The sequence below is a fragment of the Pipistrellus kuhlii genome, unplaced genomic scaffold, assembly GCF_014108245.1.
Source record: "Pipistrellus kuhlii isolate mPipKuh1 unplaced genomic scaffold, mPipKuh1.p scaffold_m20_p_39, whole genome shotgun sequence".
In the NCBI taxonomy this organism is placed as follows: Eukaryota; Metazoa; Chordata; class Mammalia; order Chiroptera; family Vespertilionidae; genus Pipistrellus; species Pipistrellus kuhlii.
In genome coordinates this window covers 1861213-1887929 of record NW_023425539.1, presented here as the reverse complement: position 1 = coordinate 1887929, position 26717 = coordinate 1861213, and the positions used below count along the sequence as shown (strand labels likewise).

Sequence of the window (26717 nt, the reverse complement as noted above, 5' to 3'; positions counted from 1 at the left end):
TTTATTGATTTATAAGCCAAACAACATGAAGCTATCCACTGTAGAACCTTCCAGAATTGGGGTCAGCAAACTGCAGCCTGTGGGTCAAATAAGGCCCACTGCCGTTTTTTGACATGGAGCACACATTTTGTGTCCCTGGTAAGATCATGCCAAGAAAATTAGGCAGATTTTTGTCCTGAGCAACCTTATATTGATTTTCCTAAATGGAACTGCATACTTTTGCATATCAAATAGGCTCACTTCAAAAACACAACCCTTGAGACCATTAGCTAGAATTTTGTTTCTTGAGTTCTCATGATGATGAGTATTTTTCCAATATTTCTTATTACCGAACATAGCTGGTGCTTTCTCATCATACCAATCTTTCTTAGAAAATGGATCGATCTCCCTAGCCAGTTTGGCTCAGTGGATAGAGCATGAGCCTGCAGATTGAAGGGTCCCGGGTTTGACTCTGGTCAGGGGCATGTACATCAATTGCAGGCTAGATCCCCAGCCCTGGTTGGGGCATGTGCGGGGGGCAACCAGTCGATGTGTCTCTCTCACATCGATGTTTTTCTCTCTCTCCCCTTCCATTCACTCTCTCTAAAACTCAGTGGGAAAATACCCTCGGGTGAGGATTAACAGAAAAAGAAAATAGATTAACCACTTTCTTCTTGGCTCCCTTTTTGCCACCTTTTGTAAGTCACTTGTTCTTGTTGATTGCCATGGTGCTGCTCAGAGAGCCGAAAGGTGCAAATAAAGTTTTAAATAAAGGCATACATAAAGTTTTATTGGAACATAGCCATACTCATCTATCTATACAGGGTGGGCCAAAATTAGGTTTACAGTTGTTTGTATGGGAAAATATACAGTAATTAATAAGTAAGAATATAAGAATAAAGTCTGAGGGTGGGTCAGAAGAGATCAGCCAAAGAACTTGAATGCATATATGTATGACCCAAGGCCTGGGTGCGGGGTGAGGGTGGGCTAGAAAGGGTCAAAGGGAGAAGCATAAACTCTGTGTTTCACATACTCACAACTGCAAACCTACTTTTGCCCCACCCTGTATATTGTCTGGGGCTGCTTTTTGGCTACAGGGGCAGAATTAAGTAATTGCAACTGAGACCATATGGCTCGCAAAGCCTAAAATATTTACAATCTGGCCCCTTGCAGAAAAAGTTTGCCAATGCCTATTTTAGTCTTAGACTCTTATAGCATTCTTACAAATTCTGGAGAAAGAACTTCTCTGGGGTATACTGGGCAGTAGCAGACCCAGCACAGTGGAAAGAACACTGGCTTTGGAGTCAGACAGACCTAACTCCCCTCATTTTTCCTCAGCGGGTGTTGAGTAAATGACTTAACCTCTCGGGGCCCAAGTTACCTTCTCTGTATGTGAAGTCAGGCATCTGCTTCCGGAGTTGAGGATGGAGCACAAAGAGAGTGACTGACCCGGTGCCAGTAGATGCTAGTCCTCCCTCCTCTCGTCAGGAGGAATGGCTGTGTCGTGAGGTTTTGTTAGCTGACATTTGGTCTGAATTTGGGTTTGTAGTAGATTGTAAATATTTAACAAAAATAGGATTAAACCCGAAGCTTGGGCTTCGGGGTTTTATGAAACTAAGTGGGGAGTCCTGAAAAACTGATGTCACAGCTTTTCTAGTCAAAAGGTGGATTCTGTCGCCAATCCTGGTGATGTGCATTTCCAGTATTCTCAGTGTTCACAAGCAGAAAACTCTGAGCAGGCAGGTCGAGGCTCACCCATTTTCTTAAAGGAACGTGGCTCGGAAGATCCATTTTGTGGCTTCATCCCTGGCTGCTGGTGAACACTCACTGTATCCCGAGCATGATCCTTTCCAGCTGCCATCTCTCCTGAACTGCCACACACTGTAGATCGGAATGCAGCTGGTGAAAGAATTTTTACATTTTCCAAAGAAGAGGAGGGTTTTTTTCTTCTAGTAAAACAACAGTTGGAGGGGATTTAACACTCCAGGTGTTGCTTATATGAACTGTCAGTTCACTAGGTGGGTTTCCCTCCAGCCCCTAGTCCTTAGCCCTGCCGCTCATTTCTCCCCCAGACCCACACCAGCAAATACTAGCAGAGACCATACCTCCGGAATCTTTTGTTTATATCAGAGGAAAACCACAGGCTTGGGAACGCAGCGGCTGGGAGGCTGTGGCTCTTTGTCTGAGTCTTCTGGAGTTCCTGCAAAATGAAATCCATGTGATGAAAATGACTAGATATAAACAAGCCAAGTGGTCACAGGGTGATTCAACATACACTGTCTGTTATTGGTGCCTGCATCCTGTTTTGTGTAGTTTCTTCTAGGATTTTAAAAAACTTTTGTAATCATGCTTATTACTGTCTGTGATTCCATCATTTTTGCTGCTAATTGAAGGGTTCACATCAGACTCTACCCAGCACGGTGCTGGGAGTTGCAAGGCCAGGTTCTTAGATTCCAGAAGGTGTGGGGCAAGAGGTGTGTGAGATGAGAGAGATGCCCGAATAACTGCAGTATAGGACCATAAAAAATCAGTACCGAAAGAAAGTACAAAATAGTCCCTCTTTCAAAGAGGGGAGAGTTTCTATGCCGATGGGGAGAGGAGAAGAGCCTTTGAAAGGAAGTGGCTCATCATTTGTCCCTGCACTACTTGGTTCGTTCGGCAGCGCCTGTGTATGTGCCTAAATACAGTCTCAGGCCTCTTTCGCTTCCCTGAATGCATTCCTCTTTTGTGGTTTCCATGCCTTTTCTCATTCTATTCTTTCTAGAATTCTCTTTCCATTATTGTCTGCCTAGTGAGCAAACCCTTTAAGAAATGTCTGCCCCCTCTTTAACAATTGAGGTAGAATCCATCCTTTGAAAGGGTATAATTCCTTGTTCACAGGGCCATCCATCCACCACCACTGTCTAATTCCAGAATGTCTACTACACCAAAAGGAAACCCAATTCTATTAGCAGTCACTCCCGGTTACCCTGACAACCACTAATCTACTTTCTGTCTCTATGGATTTGCCTATTCTGGACATTTCACATAAATGGAGTCATACAATATGTGGCTTTTGTGACTGGCTTCCTTCGATTAGTCTAATGTTTTCAGTGTTCATTCATGGAATAACATGTATCAGTATTTTGTACCTTTTAATGGCTGAATAATATTCCACTGTACTATTATACCACATTTGGTGTATCCATTCATCAGTCACTGGACATTTGGGTGTGTCCACATTTTAATTATGAATAATGCTATGAATATTCATGTATGAGTTTTTGTGTGAATATTTCCAGTTCTCTTGCATATATCATACCTAAGAGTGAAACTGCTGGGTCATGTGATGGCTCTATGTTTAACATTGGGAGGTATTGCCAAAGTGACTGCACCATTTTGCATTCCTACCAGCAGTGGATGAGGGTTCTCAGTTTTCCATAACCTCACCAACACTATTTTTTTAAATTATAGCCATTATAATAGTGAAGTGGTATCTCATTGTGGTTTCAATTTGTTTTTGCATTTTCCTGGTGACTAAGATGTTGAGCATCTTTTCATGTACTTATTGACCATTTGGTATATCTTCTTTGAAGAAATGTCTATTCAAATCCTTTGCCCATTCCCCGCCCCCCCTCCCTTTTTTTTAACATGTTCTGGGATACTTTTCTAATTGAGCTTTTTCCTCCAGTGGAGGGGGTGGGGGGAGGTGAAGCAGGGGAAGTGCCTCCTGACACCTTGCCAATGCCAGGAACCCATAACCTGGGTGCCCTAGAGGCCAAGAAGGGAGAGAGGGCCAAGGGGATGTGCAGGTGGCTACAGGGCGCAGAGGGACTCCAAGGGAGGTTTCTAGGGACCAGTGAGAGCACTTTGCCATTTATGGCTGCCCGGCTGATTCTGGCCAGATACACAGCAGGGAAATGGGGTAGGAGGGGTGGAAGGAAGAGATAAACAAAGAGAGGGACAGAGACAGAGATAGAGACAGATAGAGACAGAAGGAGGAAGGAAGGGAGAAACAAAGAGCCAGGGACATAGCAGATGTTAAGATGTACCGAAAGCAGGAGGGAGAGAAAGAGAAAGATAGAGAGATAGAAATACTTTGCCCATTTTTAAATTAGGTGGTTTGCTATTGTTGAGTTGTAAAAATTCTTTTTTATAGTCTGAGACTAGACCACTAATTGAAATAAAATTTGCAAATATGTTCTTTTTTTCTGTGACTTGTCTTTTCACTTTCTTGTTTATGAACTTTGAAGCACTGAAGTTTTTCATTTTGACAAAATCCAATTTATCTATTTTTTCTTTTGATGCTGTGCTTTTGGTGCCATATCTAAGACACCATTGCCTAATCCAAAATTACATTTTCTTCTAAGCATTTTATAGTTTTAGCTCTTACATTTGGGCCTTCTATTCCCTTCGAGTTAATTTTTGAATATAGTGTGAGGCAAGGATTTAACGTCATTCTTTTGCATGTACACATCTAGCTTTCCCGGTACCATTTGTTGAAAAGACTTTTCTTTATCCTTTCGGCACTCCTGTTGAAAATCAGTTGGCCATAGGTTTGGCTCAATGGATAGAGCGTCGGCTTGGGAATGAAGGTCCCCGGGTTCGATTCCGATCAAGGGCATGTACCTTGGTTGCGGGCATGTCCCCAGTAGGGGGTGCACAAGAGGCAGCTGATTGATGACTCTCTCTCATTGATGTTTCAAACTCTCTATCTCTCTCCCTTCTACTCTGTACAAAAATCAATAAAATATATTTTAAAAAAAGAAAAAAAGAAAATCAGTTGGCCATAGATATATGAGTTTACTTCTGGACAGTTAGGTCTCTCCCTTAGATCTATCTGTCTGTCCTTAGGCCAGTGCTGTACTGTTTTGTTGCTTTGTAGAAAGCTTTGAAATCAGCAGTATGAGTCCTCCACATTTGTTCCTTCTCGAGATTTTTAGCTGTTTCAAATCTCTTGCGGTGTCACCATGTTTTGCCTTACAAGAGTGTCTTTCTCCCTCAAGACACCACAGTATATAGACTACCTCTCTATTTTGTTATACAGCTATTTTTCCATTTCCACCTCTCCTATTAAGCTTTGAACAACTTGAAGCTTATTTCATTTTGGGTCTACATAGCATAGCACAGTCCTTGCTTAACAGTAGTACAGTAAGTGCTCACTTAATGTTGCTACTTTAAATGAAACAACTTACAATGAAACCAATTTTACCATAAGCTAATTGATATAAACAAGAGATAAGTTCCTACCGCATTGTAACAAAACCACACCGAATGACACAATGTTATTTGAGGACTTGCTGTACTCCGTGAATGACTTTGAAGCTAAAGAAGGCAGGAAGAAGAAAGAGCTAATAGTAAAGTTTGTAGACACCCATTTGACAACAAAGAAATTGGGTAACTGTACTGAACTGATGGAGCTGTGTGCAGCTGGGAGGCTAGAACAGGAGACGTGAGTGTCTTATAGGGAGTGGCACCTGGCACTGACTGAAGAAAGGTTAGAATTAGGAGATGCCCACATCCACCTATTAGCTCCCCCAGGTGTGGGCAAGAGCCCTGCTGCTGGAAAAGGAGAGGAAAAGCCGAGACCGGTTTGGCTCAGTGGATAGAGTGTTCATCTACAGACTGAAAGGTCCCGGGTTCGATTCCGGTCAGGGGCATGTACCTTGGTTGCGGGCACATCCCCAGAGGGGGGTGTGCAGGGGGGCAGCTGATCGATGTCTCTCATCGATGTTTCTAACTCTCTATCCGTCTACCTTCCTCTCTGTAAAAAAATCAGTAAAATATATATATATATTTTTTAAAGAAAAGGAGAGGAAAACACAGAGGGCAAAGTTTAGCAGAAAACATACGCACAAATGGCCTTACTGTAAGCAGGCCAGGCCCATGTGGAAGAAGTAAAATACAAGAGTTTAGTGGTTTCTCTGAAATTGTGACTTTGAGATTATAGTAGTGTTGCTGAAAAGTGATGTTAAAATTACCTTTCAGACCCCTTTTCCCTCCCACATTGCATTATTTTCTTAGTTGAGCTCTGTGAGATAAGTTAAATCAGCGTTTTTCAACCGCTGTTCACCGCGAGATGTTGCCTGGTGTGCCACAGGTGCAGACAAGACAAGAATTTTATAATTTTTCACTATTTTGTTTACTTAATATTTCATAATAAAGTAATTATAAAATACTTTCTTTGTGTTTATTTGATTCCTATTCAAGAGAATTACTTTATATATAGTCAATATAGGCACAGAGTTAAATTTTTTAACATTTTCTAATGGTGGTGTGCCTCGTGATTTTTTTCATGAAACAAGTGTGCCTTTGCCCAAAAAAGGTTGAAAAACACTGAGTTAAATCACTTGTCCATGATCTCTTAGCCAGCAGGTGGCAGAACCAGGATTCAAACTCGGGTCTCTCTGCAGCATTGTACCATGTTCTTACATACAGAATCGGAGTAAGTCTTTTGGAATATGTGGAAACTGAGGCAAGGCAGCTTAAGTGATTTGCTTAAAAGTGGAAGAGCAGTAAGTGTGTGCCCAACACTACTAGGTTCACAGCGTGTTCATGCTTCCTTGATTATGAGCTCTTCAAGCATTCCCAAGCATCCTGGTCGACAGTTTGTCTTCAGCTTTTCTTGGTTTGACACCATGACTTTCCTACAGGGAAGAAAACCGGTTGAGCAGCCAACCCAAGTATTCCAGTCTGCTTTGTGTATTTCTCCCTGAAGATTAATGAGTAATTATCATCTGGTGTGTTTGTTTTTGTTGTTGTTGTTTTTTTGTTTGTTTGTTTTTTTCATAATATACCCAAAGCCATAAAGCTTTATAATAGTGAAGCACGAAATAAAATCAATTCTCCTGATTCTTGAAAAGGGGAGTTGTTTGAAGTGTTTTGGTGGAAATAGGAAGAGTTCTGTTTTTTAAATGTAAATTCTGTAAATCTTCAGAAATGAGTATGTCTAAATATGGCCTTGCAGGTAGGATTTTTTTTTTCTTCCCATTTATGGCTCTCTTTAAAGCAGGTGTGGAGAACATTCAGCACGTGGGCCACATAAAGCCCACGAAATCATTTGGTCTGGCCATACCAAGGCATTAGGGGTGAGTTCATCAGATGTTTGGCCAAAGATAGCAGGCTAGTTTTTAAGTTGATCGTTTTGTACGGCCTGAGAGAGATGTCCTAAATATCCAGTGGCCCTTGGCATAAAAATGGTTCCCCATCCCCACCCCTGTTTGAAAGGGACCAGCGGGCCCCTCCCTATGTCCCTTTTCCTAGGGCTGCCCACATCTCTGAAATCTCTAAAATCAAACCTGCTTAGCTTTTTGCTCATTAGAGGTAGTTTTAGAAAAAAAACGGAAAGAAGAAACTGAACAAATTAAATATTCTTACAGTCTAGCATGTAATTTCTATTAGATTTCAAGATTGTGAACATGTACTAATTTAGAAGGTGGTGTTACTATCCCCCGAAGACATTCTGAAATAGCTAGAACAGCCCTCAGATCTGTTCTTTTTTCCTCAGCCATTAAAGTGTAGATCTATCTCAGGAGGCCCACAGAACCACTCGGTTAAGAAATCCTCCAGTTCACTTTCCACCCTCACTCAGGCATACCTCCCCTTTTCACAGGAGAGGCTTTTTTCAGTATGACAAAAGCAAGTCACCGTCATTATAGAAAATACAGATATTTAAAAAGAAGAAAATTTAAATCGCCCATAATTCCAATTAGTGGATATATTTCAGGGTTGTTGTTTTTTGTTTTTTTTACAAATATATATTTTTAAATAAGTTCATACATTACATACTGTTTTATGACCTGATTTTTCTCATTTAACAGGTCTTAATAGTTTCCTGTGTCATTTAATCTAGAACTGCAATATTATTGCATAGTATTCCATAGTACAGAGTATTTATTTTTAAAACTGTAGCAATAGTTAACATTAGCTATGGAGGTAATACATGCCCGGCACTGTGTTAAGAACATTTCATGCATTATCTCTCAATAGTTCTATGAATTTTAGTTATTAAAGCAAACCAGATCTTTTCACATGTATTCCGAATGCAGACCCTGACGTGGCCAGTGGTGGTCAGGAGAAGTGAGTTCGCCCCGGCCAGCGTGGCTGGTTGAGCATCGTCATCCCGTCACACATTTGATTCCTGGTTAGGGCAACTGCCCACGTTGCAGGTTTGATCCCTGGCCGGGGTGGGTATGTGAAGCAACTGATGAATGTTTTTGTTTTGTTTTGTTTCCTCTCTCTCTCTCTCTCTCTCTCTCTCTCTCTCTCTCTCTCTCTGTCCTTCTCCCTCTCCTTTCCTTTCTCTCTAAAACCAATAAAAACATATTTTTAAAAAGGGAGAAGTTAGTTCACCAGCAGGAACTTGCAGTCCCACATCCCATGTCCCCCGTTCCGTCTTGCTTCAGAGTTGCTTTGAAACCAGTGACGGCATGTCATCACCTACTCTTGTGGTCTTCTATTCATGGGGAACCGTAATGTTTAGACAGTTGTTTGTGCGCTTTTTGAGATGTTGAAATGCAAAATGCTGCCAACGTGGAAAACAGTAGTCACTCCTGGAAGCGCGTCCTGTCGATCGGAGGGTCTCGGCTCCTTTCCCAGTCACCGTGTGCACCTGAGCGTTCTGCTCCAGGGCCGCAGCGCTGGGGAAGCAGGTGAAGTGTAGACACGGACAGTTCCTGTCAGTTTGGGCCTCGCTCCCTGAGCTCATGTAGTCACCTGGGATGCCATTGTTTGGACGGGTCGAATCTCGTAACGTCAGATGGAAAAGGAAGCCTCTTGAATAAGATCAAAGAGAATGAGGGAAACATTACACATAACCAACACGTTAGAATATAAAGTCAGTTCATACTAGACTTTCCATTCTTTCTCCAGTGTCTGATTCTAATTTCCCCCCAGTAAAAACTTAAGAGACCTTTATATCCGGGGCCTCACTGTGAAAACTGCTCAAGACCTCTTGTCTCTGGGCCTTGGTTTTCTAACCTGTAAAGCTGTAAAGCGAAGGGGGAGGTTCCTTCCTGCTTTTTTATGGTTCTGTGTTTATATATATCTGAAGCTTTTAGAGGGTAAATATCTGCTGATTTAAGAAACATTAAGACAAAACATAAAGTCCTTGAGCTTTGTGTGCAGTATGCTTCCTTTAAACAGCTTCTCTCCGTATTTTTTCCTCTCCCCCAGAGCTCTATAAAAACAGTGCTTTCTTGCCAGAGACATCAAGGCCTCAGAACTACTGCCCTCCTTCTATGAACATATTATATGGTTTGCGCTTGGCTTGGGATCTTTTTCACAGACAGCCCCGCTCCATTCCGAGAGGCTGACTCAGCAGAGTTCCTCCGGCTCTTCCCGGTATCGTCGGGATGGGAGTGCCGCCCCTGGCAGCCTCTCTCCTGTGCGGACCCACGGGGAACAGGCCCCACAGCATCGCCTCCTTCTCCATTTTATACACATAGATATATATTCTTTTATTATTATCATTTCAGAGAGGAAGGGAGGGGGAGAAGGAGCGATAGAAACATCAGTGATTGGCTCCTCCTGCACGCCCCCTAGGGGGATCGAGCCCGCCACCCGGGCTTGTGCTCTCGATCTGAATCCAACCCAGACCCTCCAGTCTGCGGGCCAACACTCTCCACTGAGCCAAACCAGCCAGCACCCTTTCTCCATGTTATTGTACATGTTTTCCCTGCTTCTCCTCAGGTTGTTGGAGCTTGAGCAAAGCAGGTCTCATTGTCCGCAGCCCGATTAGAACCCACATCGTCCTCTCAGTGCTGCTCCTCCCCCGCCCTGCCATCCACACAGTCCCAGGGCCTTTTCCTGCCCCTCCCCCGTCACTGTCCTACCCTCTGGCCTGCTCTCGGGTTTGCCAGGGAGCCGCTCTCCTTTTCTGTGATTGAGTCCCAGCAAAGGTTTTAGGAGTAAGGATCTGGATGTTTCATTGTGGAAAATGCCAATAGCATACAGTAGTGGAGAAGTCAGTATCTGAACCTCCTGTTCCCGTCACCCAGCTTCACCAATCTGTCTCATCTGCTCCTTCCAACCCCAGGTTATTTGGAAGCAATCCTCACATCACACATCATTTCTGGTTTCCTTTTTTAAAAACTCCTCCTGTCCGGCTGGTGTCGCTCAGTTGGTTGAGCATCATCCCATGTACTGAAAGGTGGTGGGTTTGATTTTCAGTCAGGGTGCATACCAGGTTGTGGGTTTGATCCCCATTTGGGGTGCATGTGGGAGGCAACCAGTCGATGTGATGTTTCTCTCTTTTCTCTCTCTCTCCCTTTCACAGTTAATTTTAAGAACTCTTCCCAGTTTGCTTGAGTGAAAGGCATAAGTTAACTCTCGTCCAGGTTTCATTTCATTTACCCCAGCACCTTTCTGGTCTCCCAGTCTGCTCAGAGGTGGATGTGCCTCCCTCCCCTCCCAGTCCCTGCTGGTGGAACAGCTGACAGGAGAATAGGATCCAGGCCACCTGCCTGGTACGGGTTTCTGGCCACGTAGATGGGAAGGGAGGCTACTTCAGGCGTGAGGGGGACAGGGATGGAAAACATGCCTGAGTCACACCTCACTGTCAAAGGTAAGGTAGGTGCACTTGTTTTGATTCACAGTCAGCCACTACCAACTGGGAAAGACATGTTCCCTGAAACAAAATGGCAGCCGTGACAGCAAACTGTGGCCTCATTTCCACTCCCCGGGCCCTTTCCTGGGAACAGGTAAGGCTGTCCTCCTGTGAGGCATCTAAAGTCTTGTCCCATCCTGTCTCTGTTTTCAGATGCAGTGGCAGAACGTGGAGCACGTTGGTGACCAGAGCCCCTATGTCACCTCTGTCATTCTTCACATCAAGCAGAACGTGCCCATCATCCGTGACAACCTGGCTTCAACACGGAAATACTTCACTCAGTTCTGCATTAAATTTGCAAAGTAAGTCCCGGAGCGTTCTCATTGCTGGGTTATTTGGGGCCATTGCTCATGATCCAGGTGTCCCCACCTCCGGCTAGGGCTTATTCTGATTTCGGCAGGCAAACTAATTGTTTTGTACCCAAAAAGAAGCATAGTAATGAATCCATTAAAGTCATAGATAACAGTAACAGCAATGCCATCATTGACTACATCAAGGCAAACAGAAATGTGATGAGGGGATCCTGTTATTTGGAATTATGTGGGCATAACCGTGTCCCCACCCCCGGTGTGAATATTAAAATTCTTTTCCAGTGATTTCATATACACATTTTGTCTCTCCCACGAGATTATAAGCTTTTTAAGGGTAGGAACCATGAGTTCTTTTTTTTTCTTTTCTTTTTTTTATATATATTTTATTGATTTTTCACAGAGAGGAAGAGAGAGGGATAGAGAGTTAGAAACATCCATGAGAGAGAATCATTGACCAGCTGCCTCTTGCCCACCCCCTAATGGGGATGTGCCTGCAACCAAGGTACATGCCCTTGACCGGAATCGAACCCGGGACCTTTCAGTTCGCAGGCCGACGACACTCTATCCACTGAGCCAAACCGGTGCCGGCAGGAACCATGAGTTCTGTTCCTTTTGAGTCTTCTCTTCCTCCTTCCTCATAGTAGCTATTACCATTTGGGCTCCAGAACTGACCCACTTGTGGATGTCCTTGAGTCCAGGGAAGGTACTAGAAATTAGGACGGGAGAGTCAGGAAGCAAGCACTAGCTTGTCTTCCTACCACTTCCTGGGGTGCAGCCGTTCCTGGCTTGGTGTGTTGAAGCCGGGAGACAGTTTAGTCAGCGTCTGGCTGCAGCGCTGTTTCCCCCGGGGCCAGATAACGCAGAGGGTCAGCGCCTCCTCTGACCAAGTATCAAGCAAGCACTTGGCAGACTCCTCAGGAGAGGGCTTCGGGACGGTCAGCCCAGGCCGAGCTACTGTATTTGGGCTGTTCTCATCCAAGTCCCACAGGACGATTTAGGACTCCAAGTTTCTGTCCTCCCCAAATCTCTCCCTGTTTGTATTCAATTAAGGCTTTTCTTCTCCCTCACAAACAAACCCCTGAGGAACCACAATTATGGAGTGGTTATGGCGTCAGCTTCAGTCTCCAGTTTGTCAAGAAAAGATCGAGTGGCCTCTCCGGGGAGCATTAATGTTCGCAGCACGGTGACGGACCGGATTGACATTCGCTCCGCTCTCTGGGTGCTCGTTAGTGTGCGTTGAAAGTATGGCTGATAAATCACATGGTGACACCCCGAGGCCCCTGGTAGAAACAGTAGATCTGTGAAAATTTACTGTGGCCAGAAGTCTCCAGTGTGGTCGCATGGGGGTCTGACTGAGCTCACGTTGAGTGCACTTACTCGGCTGGACTCAGAGCCCTTTCATTTTATTGCTGAGCCCATACTGGGTGAGCTGGGAACAGGGCGCCCATCTCCCACATCTGGAAAAGTTTAACCTGCGATCTAGAAAATGGCTTTCTGACATAATCCATGGTACCCTCTCATCCTTCTAGAATCCCGGTAAAAGACTAGAAACCTCAGAGGTGGGGTGTCCCCAGCCAAGAGCAATAGCTGCCACTCCCGCCCCCGCCCCCAGGGGATGGAGAAGCGCTTAGCAGTTACCCACCCCACTGCTGGGACCTTTCCTAAAAAAAATATGTCCCTGGTCTCCCTGTTTTCCCCACCCAACCCAGTAGACTAGCAGGCACAGCCAGTTCAAGAGTACAGCCAAAGCCTACTCTAGGGGAAGGTGACATAGGTTACAAACTCTGTACCATTGCAGTTAGTCATGAATTCAGTCTCACTTTCTCATTTGGCCTGGCTCTGGTTTGAAGAATCCCTTCTAAATAGTCCCTATTCTCTCTCCTGATCAGCCATCTCTGGAGTTTAAGTTCCCTTTAACCTCCTTTCCTGTCCCACCAGTGCAAAGCCATGATGTTTTCTCCTCCTCCATTTGGTCTCTGCAGCAACAGCCTTTCCTGGTTAGACATCGGGATCACACCCCTGAGTCCTAGCTGGTTTGGCTCAGTGGATAGAGCATTGCCCTGTGGACTGAAAGGGTTCCAAGTTCGATTCTGATCAAGGGCACTTGCCTGGGCTGTGGACTCGATCCCCAGAAGAGGGCGTGCAGGAGGCAGCCAGTCAATGATTCTCTCTCATCGTTGATGTTTCTATCACTTTCTCCCTCTTCCTTCCTCTCTGAAATCAATAAAAATGTATTGTTAAAAAAAGAAAGATCACCCCCAATTGAAACTACTAAGTGACTTCTTGTCTGCTAAGCTAATTATTCTCTGTTCAGTAATAGAGATAATAAAACAGATCTCTTTATAGTCATTGGGTGAAATGAGAAGTCAGGTGTAAACTTCCTGATAAGAGTGCTAGTACCAAGCTGACATTCAAAAAGTGGTAGCCACCATTGTTACTATTTAGTATTTATTCAACATGCGTTCAGTTGAGTACCTGATATGACTCAGACACAGAATGAAGTGCTTTGATTTAATAGATGTCATCCCTATTTTCATTTGCCTCACAGTCAAGTAGAGGGAAACAGACATGTGAACAAATAAGTATAATGAAGTAGGTTAGATGTTAGATGAGAGGTCTGTGGTGGAAAGAATCCTGTGACTGAGGAAAGGCTTCCTAGAGGACATGTCCTTACGCCGTGTCCACGAGACCTGTGTGCAGTGACCCACAAGGCCGAGGAGAAGACTGCTCCAGGCAGCGGGGGTGGTGTGAGCACCGGCACAGGGGCAGTAAGTAGCCGGAGAACTGGGATCTGCAGGTAGGTCAGCCAGTTGAGGCGTAGGGTGCTTAGCATGATGAGGCTGGAGACAGTCTAGACAACCAGGAAGGCCTTGTCTGCAGCCCTGCAAGAGTTTTCATCAGAGGAAGGTCTTGGTCAGATTTGCATTTGAAATAAATCCCTTTGGCAGAAGATGGATTAGGAAGGATGGGGCTGAAGGCTGGGAGACCAGTTAGGAAACAGTGGAAAGAGCTCCAGTGAGAAAGGGCAGCAGCAGTGGGAGTGGTCGGAGGGTGGATGTGGGAGTTCAGGGAAGAGCTGGTAGCTGATTGGATATGGGGGTTGAGGGCAGGGGAGCTGTCTCATAGTGCTCGCTCGGTTTCTGGCTTGCGCGAGTGAGTAGATGAGATCCAGTCTGCTGAGCCTGGATTCCGGGGCGGGGCTGTGTTGTGGATGTGCTGGGGTTGAGGTGTCACTGGGCCATTCAGTGGGATGTCCGGTAAGTCATTAGATACTAGAGTGGACACAAGTGGACAGGAAAAGCTGTAGAGAGATCGGAGAGGAAGGAAGTCACAAGTCTGAGCAAGATTTGAAGAGGGAGAAGAGAGGTGCTAGCCAGCCTTTGTCTTGACCTACAAATCCTGCTTTGTTGCCATTGGCCTCCTTTGGTTATGGGTAAGGTGACCAGACGTTCTGCTTTTGGCAGGACAGTCCCGATTTTTAACAATTTGTCCCGCGGCATTTTTAAAAAGTCCCGACTTTCCAAAAATCGGGACTTTTTTAAAATGCCGCGGGACAAATTGTTAAAAATCGGGACTGTCCCCCGCCAAAAGCAGAACGTCTGGTCACCTTAGTTATGGGCCCTATGACACCTCCAGCTCTGTCACTCTGGACCTGGCCTTGGTATAAGCATTTCTAATTTGCACACTTTCCATTCTGCACCAGCACAACCAGCTTTTCCTACTCAGGCCTCTGCAGTTTTTTCTTAAAAGCCCCCCTGACCTATTAAAATTTCATTGTCTTTTTCCCCAAACAAGCATCATTATTAGTTCAGTTGACTCAGGTTGCCCTTCAATTCCCAGTAAAAGGGGGGAGATCAGATATTCCATTCCTGATCTGACAGCTACTCCCCTAACAATCATTTCCTATTTTTGCATTTAAGATCCCATAGCTACCTCATGTATATGGCACTCTCATATCTGTTAGGATGTTTTCAGTTACCGGTAATAGAAGCCCTGACTCGAACTGACACATACAGAAGGTCAACTTTCCATTCCGTATGAATGCAAGGACGGTTGGGTCAGTGGCTCATTAAGGACCCAGGTTCTTGACCCTCCTCTGCTCTCCTTGGTTGGCTTCATCTTCAGAATAGCAAAATGGCTGCTTCTATAACCAAATACAGGGATACCCTCAAGAAGGAGAGAGTCTTGCCTCAGCCATGCAGTAAAGCCCTTCCCTCCAGTCTGGCTGGGCCGGCCTAGATCATGTTTCCATCTCAGTACAACAGCAGTTACCAGGGGAATCCCGCACTCTGACTGGCGGAGGCTCGCTAGAATCCAGCTCTGTCGTTGAGGAGGGATCAGCTTTCCCCTGGCATCCCAAGGCCCTGGGTGCCTACCCAGAGCCAGGGCTTTGGCTGGGGAGAAAAGGAAAGCAATGGATGCTGGTAGGCCACAGCCTTGTCTATTTACTTCTCAGTTCCCTGGTGGAAGGAAGTGGGGCCTGGAAATTTTTTCCCTACACTTCTTTACAGAAGACAGAATAAACCTAATTTGCCTCTTCTCTTTTATCCACAGCTCCTTCATTCCCAAGTTCATCACCCACCTCTTCAAGTGCAAGCCAATTAGCATGGTGGGAGCAGAACAGGTGAGATGAAATTGGTGTAGGGTCTTTCTTTCTGGCTTTGGTTGTCGATCAAACATATATCTTCCTAGTACAGAGCTGCTCTGGAGAAATGAAATTGCTAGTTTCCCCTAGTTGGGCATTGATAGATTAATTCACTCATCTGTTTATTTAAAAAAAATTGTTGAGCACCTACCAAGTACCAGGCATTGTTCTAGGTAAAGGGTTAATGCCATAGTGAGCAAGACAGAAAAGATCTCACCTTTATATTACATTCTAGTTAGAAAGACAGATAATACACAATTAAACAAGAAATTAGAAGATAAGTACGCTAAAGGGTATAAATCTAAGTTATGTGAAAGAATATTTCAGCATTGGATGATCAGAGACGGCTCCCCTGAGAGCTGGGGCGGGAGAAGGACGAGGAAAAGTCCGCCGGAGGGAGCAGCAGATGCTTCGATGGTTTTGGATTCCGTGGCTGGGGCCAAGACCACTTGAGAGTAGCAGAGAAAGGCTTATCTCTCTGGCACTGAGAAACTGTCCACCTACCCCAGGAAGCCTTCCTTGATTAGCCCCACTCCATTCACCTGGGTTCTGCGCCTCAAGACACCTCTTCATAGGCTGTATCAGTTCACACTAATGAACTGAGTTACAGGCTACAGCAAAGTCACCTCTCTCGGCTCCCACCTCCTCAGATTGCCCGAAGTGTGAGCCGTTTGAGTTCAGAGAGCAGTTTAAGCTACTTTCAAAGAAACAATAATATTCAGCCCCTAATTCTCCAAAAAGTATCTTCTTACATACACACTAATCACCATAAGTGATTCTGATATATTCATTGAAATAAGTAAGTCCTCTCCTGGTCTCTACCTAGCAATACTTGGTGAACCTATTTCAGTTACTTTTTTTTTATATTTGAAAGAACTCAAAATACATTCTTAAGTAAGAAGGTTATATAATTCAAGCCATTTCTAGAACGCCTGCTCTTCCATCACCTTGGTAGAGGCTCGCCCCTCTCCCAGCTCAGTGACTTCCCCTCACACCGGGCTCTTGGCTGTGCTGGTCCGGCATGCGTCAGGAAGACGGCAAATCGGCATGTGCCCCAGGGCATCATGGGTCTCTCATGAAGCATCAAAGCCAGAGATGTGATCTCTGTGAATGTCAGGCATCTCTCGAAACTGACAAGTGCAGTGTGTTTCTGAACTCTTTGTGAGTGAGTGGCCTTCCTTGGTTATGAAAAGGCGGGATGGTGTGAGTATTAAGGTCATGAGCGCCAGAATCACAGAGGTCACAGAGAATTCCCTCTGTAGCGTAGCAGCTGCTTGTCCTCCGGCGAGTTTCTGAACCTCCCAGCACGTTAGTGTCCTCATCTACAAGATGGGGATAATCCTAGTGCCATCTCCCAGGGCGGCTACAGGGATCACACAGGTAACGCACCCAAAGTGCACTGACCAGTGTCTGGCCCAGGACAAGCCCTCCCAAATGCCAGCTCTCACTACGTTACGCTTCCTCAGGCCAGGGCATGACTTTGTTTCTGCTTTCCCTTCCCACCTCCCTGCAGAGGAGCATCCAGCCAATGTTTGCTGGCTGGCTGCTGGCCAGCTTTGACCAAAGTCAAAAATATAAAGGGGTGGCTAAAAAAGGTTTACTGTTGTAATACAGTAATTAATAAATGATAACACAAGAATAAACTTTTATGTACTCAAAACTGTAAACCTACGTTTGCTCCACCCAGTATTGTCTCAGAAAAATGTCCTGGGAGGTTCCTACACTGACTGTGTCTGTAGCATGTCAGTGACTCTTGCATGTCATAAGCATAGAACTAATTCTCCCCATTAGAATCAGCAGCCTAATGGCCCTACATGTTGTCTCATTAGCACATGTTTCATTAGCTCATGTTGACTGGGAGTTGGTTCTGCTCACCTCACTGTGGTGTGTGATCAGAGAGGATGCTGAGCGATTAGGCCGGTGTATCTGGAAGAAGCTTCAGCATTCTCAGTTACTGGGCTTCTGGCTCAGACATGATGAAGCCACTGGGACACATTTGACTTGCTGGGAACATGTTTCCAGGGAGAGCTTCTTTGCCCAGGCCTCGCTAGCTGATTTAGTGTCTGATAACCCTGGTATTTTCATATCGTCACATAAATCCAATATCATATCTATTTTTCCCAGACTTTCTCTTCTTTAAAGGGTATGTTAAAATAATCAGCTCAGATTCAAAGCTCATATCTTAGAAAAATATCAATTTAGCCAGTCTGGACTCCTGCTTTGAGATATGAATGAGAAAACCATCTGTGAAAGTGGAGTTTTACTTTCTCAGACCAATATGAGTGGGTGGTGAGGAGCATGGACCTCACCAGGCCCAGCCTGGGGGAGGGCGTGGGTGGGGACGGAAGGGCAGCGAGGTCCTCGGAGGAGTCCAGTGGAAAGTTCAGGTTTAGCTGGGTCCACGCTGGCCCTGAATGTCTGGGCTTCAAAATCCAAGCAGCCATGTAGCCGGAGGTCTGATCAGCCACTCAGGCAGCAGAAGCATAGGGATCAAGAAGTTACAAGGAGATGTTCAAAGGCTGAAACCTCTGCCTCAGGTCTTGTAGTAGCTGGAATCCAAGCTTTAATAAAAGCTGTGGAAAGCAAAGCTAAGGTTTAGCCCAGCCTCCGCTGCCTCTGCTTCCCCACACAGGCACTAGATCCTAACTGTAGATTCTACTTTAATACTTCAGCTGAAAATAGGGACGGAGACCCTTCCCTCCTCTTTCTTCTCTCCCTGATGACTGTATAAAGTGAATTCTTTATCTGGGGCCCGGGAGCCCTCTTGAGCAATTGTAAGGGCATGTAGAACTGAACCAGACTGGTATTTATGATGCTTCGTGCTAGTTGTGATTTGCAGAGAATCTTGTGGGATTTGCAGGGTCATTACTTAGTCTTATGGCCATGGTATCTATAACTGAGTGCACAGCAGAAATGGAATCCATTCAAAAAACTTACCATAGAGGAAGCAGCACTGGATGGTGTAGGGAAGAGAACGCTGAGACTTGGGGCCAGTGTTCCCTCTGCTGTCAATGGTCCCTTTGATCCCCATTCTGTCCTCCCCCACCTCCTTGCGAACACCATTCTGCTTTCTGACTGTGACTGTGACTGCTCTAGGAGCCTCATAGAATGTCTGTCCTATGGTGTCTGGCTTATTTCACTTAGCATGTCATCAGGGTTTATCCATGTTGTAATATGTTTCAGAATTTTTTTTATGGCTGAATAATATTTCATTTTGATCATACTTTTAAATTCATGTAATTCAAAACCATTTGAAAAAAAATATGATTAAAAATATATGTTTAGAGAAATTTTTAGGCTTTTTAAAAAATATATTTTATTGATTTTTTTACAGAGAGGAAGAGAGAGGGATAGAGAGTTAGAAACATCCATGAGAGAGAATCATCGATCAGCTGCCTTTTGCCCACCCCCTAATGGGGATGTGCCTGCAACCAAGGTACATGCCCCTGACCGGAATCAAACCTGGGACCTTTCAGTCCACAGACCGACGCTCTACCACTGAGCCAAACCGGCTTCGGCTCCCATGATGTTTTTAAATATAATCATTGATTTTTCTTATCAACAAAAGAAATGTTTCCAGTTAACAAAACTATAGAAAATGTTAAGCCTGCCAGCTCACCACTCAGTCAGATCTTAATATGCTCCCACATTTGCTCTAAATTTGTTTTATATAAAGAAAATCACTACCGTTATTGCTGAAGCCCCCTGGGGACCCTGTCCTGTATTCCCCTCCCTCCACACCCAGAGGTAGTCTCTTCCGATTTTGATCATTCCCATATGTGTTTTGATATGTTACATGTATATTCACAAATGATATTTAATTTTGTTGTACATATATTTGAACTTTATAAAAATGGTACTTTGTATATCTTTTCCCCACTTGCTTTGTTTTGCCCAACATAATGTTTGTTGAGGTTTATCCATATTGATATTTGTTGTTTGAGTTCACTCATTTTGACTCCAGTATCATACTCCAGTTCCTGAATGTGCCACCATTTGTTTATCCATTCTACAGTTGATGGATATTTAGGTTATTTCCAATCTTTTGCTTTTACAAACAGTGAATGCAGGAAACATTTTTTAAAATGGGCAAGAATTTCTCTAAAGGATGGAGTGCTGTGTTGTGGGTTATACACAGCTTTAAATTGTGTGTGTGTGTGTGTGTGTTACTGAATTTTACCCTAAGTGCTTTAATTAATTTATACTGTCACTGTAGTATGAATTTTCTTATACTATGTCTATGCCAACACTTGGTATTATCAGCCTTTTTACTTTTGCCTATCTGATGAGTATGAAATGGTATACAATTGTGGTTTTAATTTGCACTTATTGGATTATTGATAAGGTTGACTATTATTTCACGTGCCTTGTGAACACCTGAGTTTCTGCTCTTGTGAATTGCCTATTCAGATCTTTGTCCCACTATTGCTGTTACTGTTGCTTTTGGGTTTGCTAAAATCTGTGTGTGTCTTGAATATTTTTCTTTGCCAGCATTGCAGATAACTATCTCCCGTTTTTTGCTTTTACTTTGTTTATGTATATTTTGATACAGACTTATTTTAAGTAGATTTTTCTGTCTTTCCCTGTGTTTCACATTCTTCTCTACCCATAGTAATAAAAATAATCTCTTATTTTCTTCTTAAAGTTTGTCTTTTTATATCTAAGTGCTTGATCTACCTGGAATTTAGCTTACTCATTCTTTCCTTTTTATTTATTTATTTCTTAGTATATTTTTATTGATTTCAGAGAGGAAAAGAGAGAGAATCATTGATCAGCTGGCTCCTGCACACCCCACACTGGGGATTGTGGTCTTTCTACTGTCTCCATAGTTTTGCCTTTTCCAGGATGTCCTAGTTGGAATCATACAGTATGTAGCCTTTTCAGATTGGCTTCTTTCATGTAGCAACATGCATTTAAGATTCCTCCATGTCTTTCCATGACTTCATAGCTCCTTTTTTTTTTTTAAGAGCAGAATAATATTCTGTTTTCTGGATATACCACAATTTATCCTTTCAGCTACTGAAGGACATCTTGGTTCTGGCAATTACGAATAAAGCTGTTAAAAACCTGCATGTGCAGATTTTCTGTGGATATAAGTTTTCAACTCCTTTGAGTCTCTGCCTCAGAGCAGGAGAGCAGGATCGTCCTCTATCAGATGTGCCTTTTGCAAATTTGTCCTGGTCTGTAGCTTGCCTTCTTCTTCCCTCAACAATGTCTTTTGCAAAGCATAAATTTTTCATTTTAGTGAGGTCCAGCCTATCAATTATTTCTTTCATGGGTCATGGCTTTGAGGGCATGTCTAAGAAGTCATCACCATACCCAGGGTCATCTAGGTTTTCTCCTCTGTGATCCATTTTGAATTAGTTTTTGTGAAGAGTGCAAGATGTTATTTTTTCTTTTCCTTTTCTTTTTTTGCATGTAGTTGTCCGGTTGTTCCTGGAGCAAACGCTGGAAAGACTGCTCCATTGTGTCGCCTTGCTCCTTCGTGAAAGATTAGTGACTACATTAGCGTGGGTCTATTTCTGGGCTCTCTGTTCGGCTCTGTTGATCCATTTGTCTCTTTTTTCACCAATCCCATACTGTCTTACATACTTTACCTCTATAATAAGTCTTGAAGTCAGGGTAATGTCAGTTCTCCCAACTTTGTTCTTCTCCTTCAGTACTGTATTGACTTTTGGGGTCTTTTGTATCTCCATATAAACTTTAGAATCAGCTTTTCAATATATCACCATATTTTGAGAGTAATATTTCCATTTAAGTTACTCCAAGTAAAACATTAATATGCTCTCCAAATTTTATACTATTCTCAAAATTATAATCACCATGACCATAGTGTCTACCTTTAGTCATCAGTTCTCCTGTCTGTAAGAAAATGCAGGGTGAATGAGCACATGTGAGTGTCCTACGGCCAGGGGTCCCCTTTCATTCCTGCTTGGTATTAGTTTGCAGCCTTTCCTGGAGGAGCTGATAGAGCGCATGGAGCAGGTCTTGTCCTGAACATGAGATTGACCATCAGAGTTGTGGTGGTGGTGATGGGACTGTCACCCCATTGTCTGGTTGGTGGGCATGCAATTCCATTCTCCTAGACTACTTGAACAGGCAAGAGTGTATTAGGCTTCAGCCATTGCAGTGCTGCCAGGTTGCCAAGAGCAGCAGCAGGTGAGCAGTACACCTGTCATGGCAGGAAACAGTACAAGGTCCAAGCCAGTGCTGCCCTGAGACACCTAACCTAGCAGCTGGGGAGGGAGCAAGACCCCGCCCATCCTTCGAGATACCCTTAGAAATTATTTAACCTCTGGGCCTTTGGTTTCTTATCTATAAAATGGGAATAGTAAATGCCTACAGGCCAGGGTCTTCTAAGGACTAAATTAGGCAAAACATTCCTAGCATCTTTCCTAGCAATTGATGAGCAATCAGGAAAGTTGACCTCCTTCCAAACAATTAGCATTGAGGAGGACAACAATAAAAAAAAAAAAAAGGGCAGATTGTTCTAAGAGACTAATGTTTAAAGTTGGCTTACTCTCCTACATCCTCACTGTCCTTCAGAGAAATTCAAAATACAGCAATTTTTGTCTGTTGAATAAGCAAGATTTTTATGAGTTTTCTGTGCCAGGGCGGGTGAGTCTGCACCCCTGGCAGATGTAAACAGGTACATTCCATTGGGAAAGTAGTTCAAGATATGTATCAAGAACCTCAAAAATGTTCTTATCCTTTGATCTGTCCCAATGACTCTCTCCTAAAGAAATGCTATTGATAGACCGGGAATTTTATGTAAAAAGCCATTCAGCCAGGACCGGTTTAGCTCAGTGGATAGAGTGTCGGCCTGCGGACTGAAAGGTCCCGGGTTCGATTCCGGTCAAGGGCATGTACCTTGGTTGCGGGCACATCCCCAGTGGGGGGGTGCAAGAGGCAGCTGATGGATGATTCTCTCTCATTGATGTTTCTAACTCTCTGTCCCTCTCAATTCCTCTCTGTGTAAAATCAATAAAATATTTAAAAAAAAAAAAAAGCCATTCAGCACAGCATTTATTATTTATAATGAAAATCTAGAAACAATTTATAGGGGAATGGTTAAATATGTTGAAGTTACACAGAGAGAGTACTCTATAACCATTATAAATCACAATATTCAAAGACTGTTAAGATGGGAAAATAGAATTCAAAAACTTCATATACTGAGTGGAAAAGACAGATCATAAAATGATGTACAATATAATTTTCGTTTTTTTATACATACATACAGACTGGTAGGAATTATACCACATTGTTACTGTGGCTTCTTGTTACTTTTTTCCTGGGTAATAGGAATTATAACTAACGTGTTTCCTTTTATATTTGTTTATTTTCCAAATTTTCTCCAGTGAGGATGTATTACATTTAAAATCAGGAAAATGTCCTTAATCGGCATGGGTACACAGGACGTTGCTGTCCACAGGAAGTGACTGGTAATTTCTGCTTTGCTCCCTCAGCTGCTGCTGGACACCCATTCCCTGAAGATGGTCCTGCTCGACCTGCCTTCCATTGGCTCCCAGGTGGTGAGGAAAGCACCTGCCAGTTACACCAAGATTGTTGTGAAAGGCATGACCCGGGCCGAGATGATCCTCAAGGTGGGCCTGTGTTTCCTTGTCAAAGAGGGCCGGCTGCCTGGTTGCTTATTCCAAGGAGTGTCCTGGTTTTGAAAGCACAGATCAGCGCCTATCCCCGCCAGTCCCAAAGGGTTGTCCGCATTCTTTGGCGGGACTGGGGTTTGGCCTCATCAGACATTGTTGAAAATCAGTGGACAGTTCCTCGGGGGTCAGTAAATCTTCTTGACAAATGAATTCTTCATTGTAATGGGATTCCCTTGTAGTAAGATTTGGCCACAATTGGAAGTTAGGTGGGGCGTCTGTGAGAATCGGTGTCTCAGTCAGGGGTCTCTTTGCTGCTCAGCGGGAATTTCCAGCCCGGCTCTCAGTTACTCCCTTTCACGTAAGCCCTTTGCTTTCCAAACTCTGCAGCTTCACAAGAACTCCGAGCAGATGTTTCAGTAACTGACTGATCAGCGAATGGGTTTTCTAAAGCCCCACTTCACAGAATAGTATATGTGGGGTGATGTTGCGAATGGCTGAAGCCTTACGCATCTGCGTCAGATTTTCACCTGTACCTGCTGAGAAGAGAGGGAAGAAAACTGCAGAACAAACGGAACTGTCAGGGAACGCCCCTAAGATTCTAGGGCCTGCGGGCTCCAGGTCTGCCTCCCGAACAGAAGGGCTCCGATGGCAGCGGGAGGGAAAGCAGCAGCGGGGCCTGAGACAGCAGAGGTGAGGAGGAGAGGGCCCTGTAGGACCGGAGCTTCTGGCCCAGGAATGGGAGGCGCCTGATCACCATCTCCTGCCGCTGGTTAGCTCCCAGGGGCAGGGCAGAGCCTGCAAATTACCTGCAGAGGATTTCTTTCTCCTCATTTTTTTTTAGCTTTTTGCAAATAACATATATGTTCTCCATGTTTCCTGAGTATAATAAAATGTCACCCTCAGTGAATTTGTACCTTAGGCACAAATATTTATAAAATAATGAACACCAGTTCCCCCAGATTAGCGTGAGAGCGGACACATGCTGAAGCAATCTTGGTTTTATTCCCTGACAGAAAAACAATCCCGAGTATTTCTTAATGGCTAAAAAAGAAAGTCATTCAAGTCTCATGTTTATTAAAAAAATGTGACTTTATCTTTGCTTCATGAATTTTGTACTTTGAAACGGGGGGATGACATTGAGACGTTTCTGCAGAGTGTCTGAGTGAACTACTCCTTGCCGCTCGGGGTTCCATGCCCAGGAATCCAAAGCAAAGCCAGTCTGCCGGAGGAAGAGAGCCAGACACTGCGTTTCCAAACTGAGTGGAAATGCGTGCGCGGCCTGGGATGCCATGACTTCCCTTCGGCTTGCCTATTACTCGGATGTGGTTAAACGAAGTTCCAGACTTAAGTCCTGACGAGAACGAGGCAGCTTTGGGGTTTTTGTTTTTGAGAGAAATCTACTAAGTCAGTGCCTTTTGTTTCCAGCCTCAGGAACAATGATATGTCAAGACACAAGGAGCAGGTACCACAAAGCCACAGAATGTCTCTAACAGTGTTTCCCAGATGGTCCTGACATTTAGAAACGTCATCTGGGACCTCCCCCAGGCCCTCAGAATCTTCAGAGGAGGGGCTCAGGGGTCTGCGCTGAAAAAGCCGTCTAGCCCTAGCCGGTTTGGCTCAGTGGATAGAGCGTCGGCCTGCAGACTCAAGGGCCCCAGGTTGGATCCCGGTCAAGATCACGTTCCCCGGTTGTAGGCTCGATTCCCAGTAGGGGGCATGCAGAAGGCAGCTGATCAATGATTCTCTCACCATTGATGTTTCTATCTCTCCCTCTCCCTTCCTCTCTGAAATCAAAATATTTATTATTTTTTTTTTTTTTTAAAGAGCAGTCTAGGTGTTTGTGACTGAGCACCTTTAGGGAACGTTGGTCTGACCTGCTGAGCTGAAATAGGCCATCAGGACGTTCTGCGTTGAGGCTGCTGCTGTCAGGGTATCTTGCCGAGTCCACTTTGTGGTCGGCTTGCAGGTGAGACCTGCCCTCCGGCCTGAGCGTCCCCTGAGCTGCTCTCGTCTCGCCCTCGCAGGTGGTGATGGCCCCTCACGAACCCTCAGTGGTGTTTGTGGACAACTACATCAAGCTCCTCACAGACTGCAGCACAGAAACCTTCCAGAAGATACTGGACATGAAGGTCAGTTCAGGGTCATGCGTTGTCCACATGCACAGCCTCCTCACACCCGTGGTTCTTAATGGGGGGTGAGATGAGCACCCGGGAGCTCAGAGTGCCCCCACCCGGCCCCGTGCTGCAAGCCACACGCCAAGAGGCCTTTTAAGGAGAACTTCCCAATGGCCAGCGAGGACCACTGCTCAGTGGAAGGAATGGACCGAAGGGGAGTATTACCTCCCCCCTGCTTACCTGTCCTTCCTTCTCTCTCCGCCGCCTCTTTCTCCTGCCCTCGTACCTGCTTTCTTCCCCTGCTTCCCTCCCCGCTACTGCCCAGGACTGGTGACTCCCCGGGAGGAGAGTGTAAACCCTCAGCCCCCAGAACAGTGACTGGAGTTCTCAGCCCTCGGCTAAGGGCATCCCAGATGCTGCACTGGCCCCTCCGCCTTCCTGGGCCCGACCTCACCTTGTCCTCCTTTCTCTCACCCTCAGGGGCTGAAGAGGAGCGAGCAGAGCAGCATGCTGGAGCTCTTCCGCCAGAGGCTCCCCACCCCGCCCGCAGGGCCCGAAGCCGCCAGCTCCCTGTCCCTGCTGGCCCCCACCCCGGAGCAGGAGTCCTCCCGCATCCGCAAGCTGGAGAAGCTGATTAAAAAGAGGCTGTAGGAGCACAGCCAGTGACCCTCAGCACCGGCTCCTGGAAGCCCCGCCTCTCCCGCGCTCAGCCTGACTCTCAGCGGCCCGTCTGGAAACTTCCTGGGTCCTTTGGGTTGCTGGTGTGTGTCTTACGTCCTGTCCTAATCGGAGAAGGCAGTCTCGGCGGCTCCCGGTCCTGCCGCAGAGGCGGGCTGGGTGAGCGGCCCTGCCCGTCACTGTGGTTTCTGGGCTGTTCTCACTGTCCGCTGTCACGGACTCCGGGCCTCCCTCTGCAGCCACACCCTGGGCGAGGGGCCCTCTTCCCCATGTCACCCGTCCAGGCAGCTTCGGTGGCAGAGCCTGGACCCCCGCCTCCCTCCGTCCGCTGCTGTCTGGGCGGCTCTGGGGCCGGGCGAATGACGTGGCGGGGGCAGGGGTGGGAAACGCCTTTCTTTGTGAAGGAGGTGTCCGTGTGAATCCCAGTTTGGGTACACACTTTGCTTCTGGTACTTTTTGACGTGGCCAAGTTCTCCCTGTGTTCTCATTTCTCACTCATCTCCAGTTCGCTCTGTGTGTATCCCTGTGTCTCAGCCCGGCCTGCATGGGGGCAGAGCCGTGTCTGCCTGGGAGAGTGCCGGGCTGGGCGCACTCACTGCTGGACAGGAGTATTGTCTCCCTTGCTTTATCCCCGCTCCGAGCCTGACTTCGAAGGGAGGGGTTGCCTTTTTCCTAGAAAAATGTCGGAGGCTCGCTCCTTAAATGAAGCTCTGGGGCAGCCCAGGAGGCCGATTCCCTTCCTCCCCCTCCGTGTTCAAATCCAAATGCTCCGCAGGGTCATCTGAAAGCAGCAGA

At 45.4% G+C, this 26717-nt stretch overlaps 1 protein-coding gene across 3 annotated transcripts in view; it reads left to right on the top strand.

Moving 5' to 3' along the window:
- The window catches only part of VPS53 (VPS53 subunit of GARP complex), a 131775-nt gene extending 105875 nt beyond the window's left edge, over positions 1 to 25900 (top strand). For 2 of the 3 annotated variants that reach the window (XM_036408414.2, XM_045571037.1), the window contains exons 18-22: positions 10718 to 10866; positions 15430 to 15499; positions 22990 to 23127; positions 25155 to 25259; positions 25725 to 25900. In XM_036408414.2, the coding sequence (XP_036264307.1) occupies positions 10718 to 10866; positions 15430 to 15499; positions 22990 to 23127; positions 25155 to 25259; positions 25725 to 25895 (633 nt within the window). In that variant the 3' untranslated portion in view covers positions 25896 to 25900. Of the gene's footprint in view, positions 1 to 10717; positions 10867 to 11958; positions 12131 to 15429; positions 15500 to 22989; positions 23128 to 25154; positions 25260 to 25724 lie in introns of those variants that run through there. The other variant, XM_045571038.1, reaches the window with a different exon arrangement.
- The last annotated feature ends 817 nt before the right edge of the window (positions 25901 to 26717 follow it).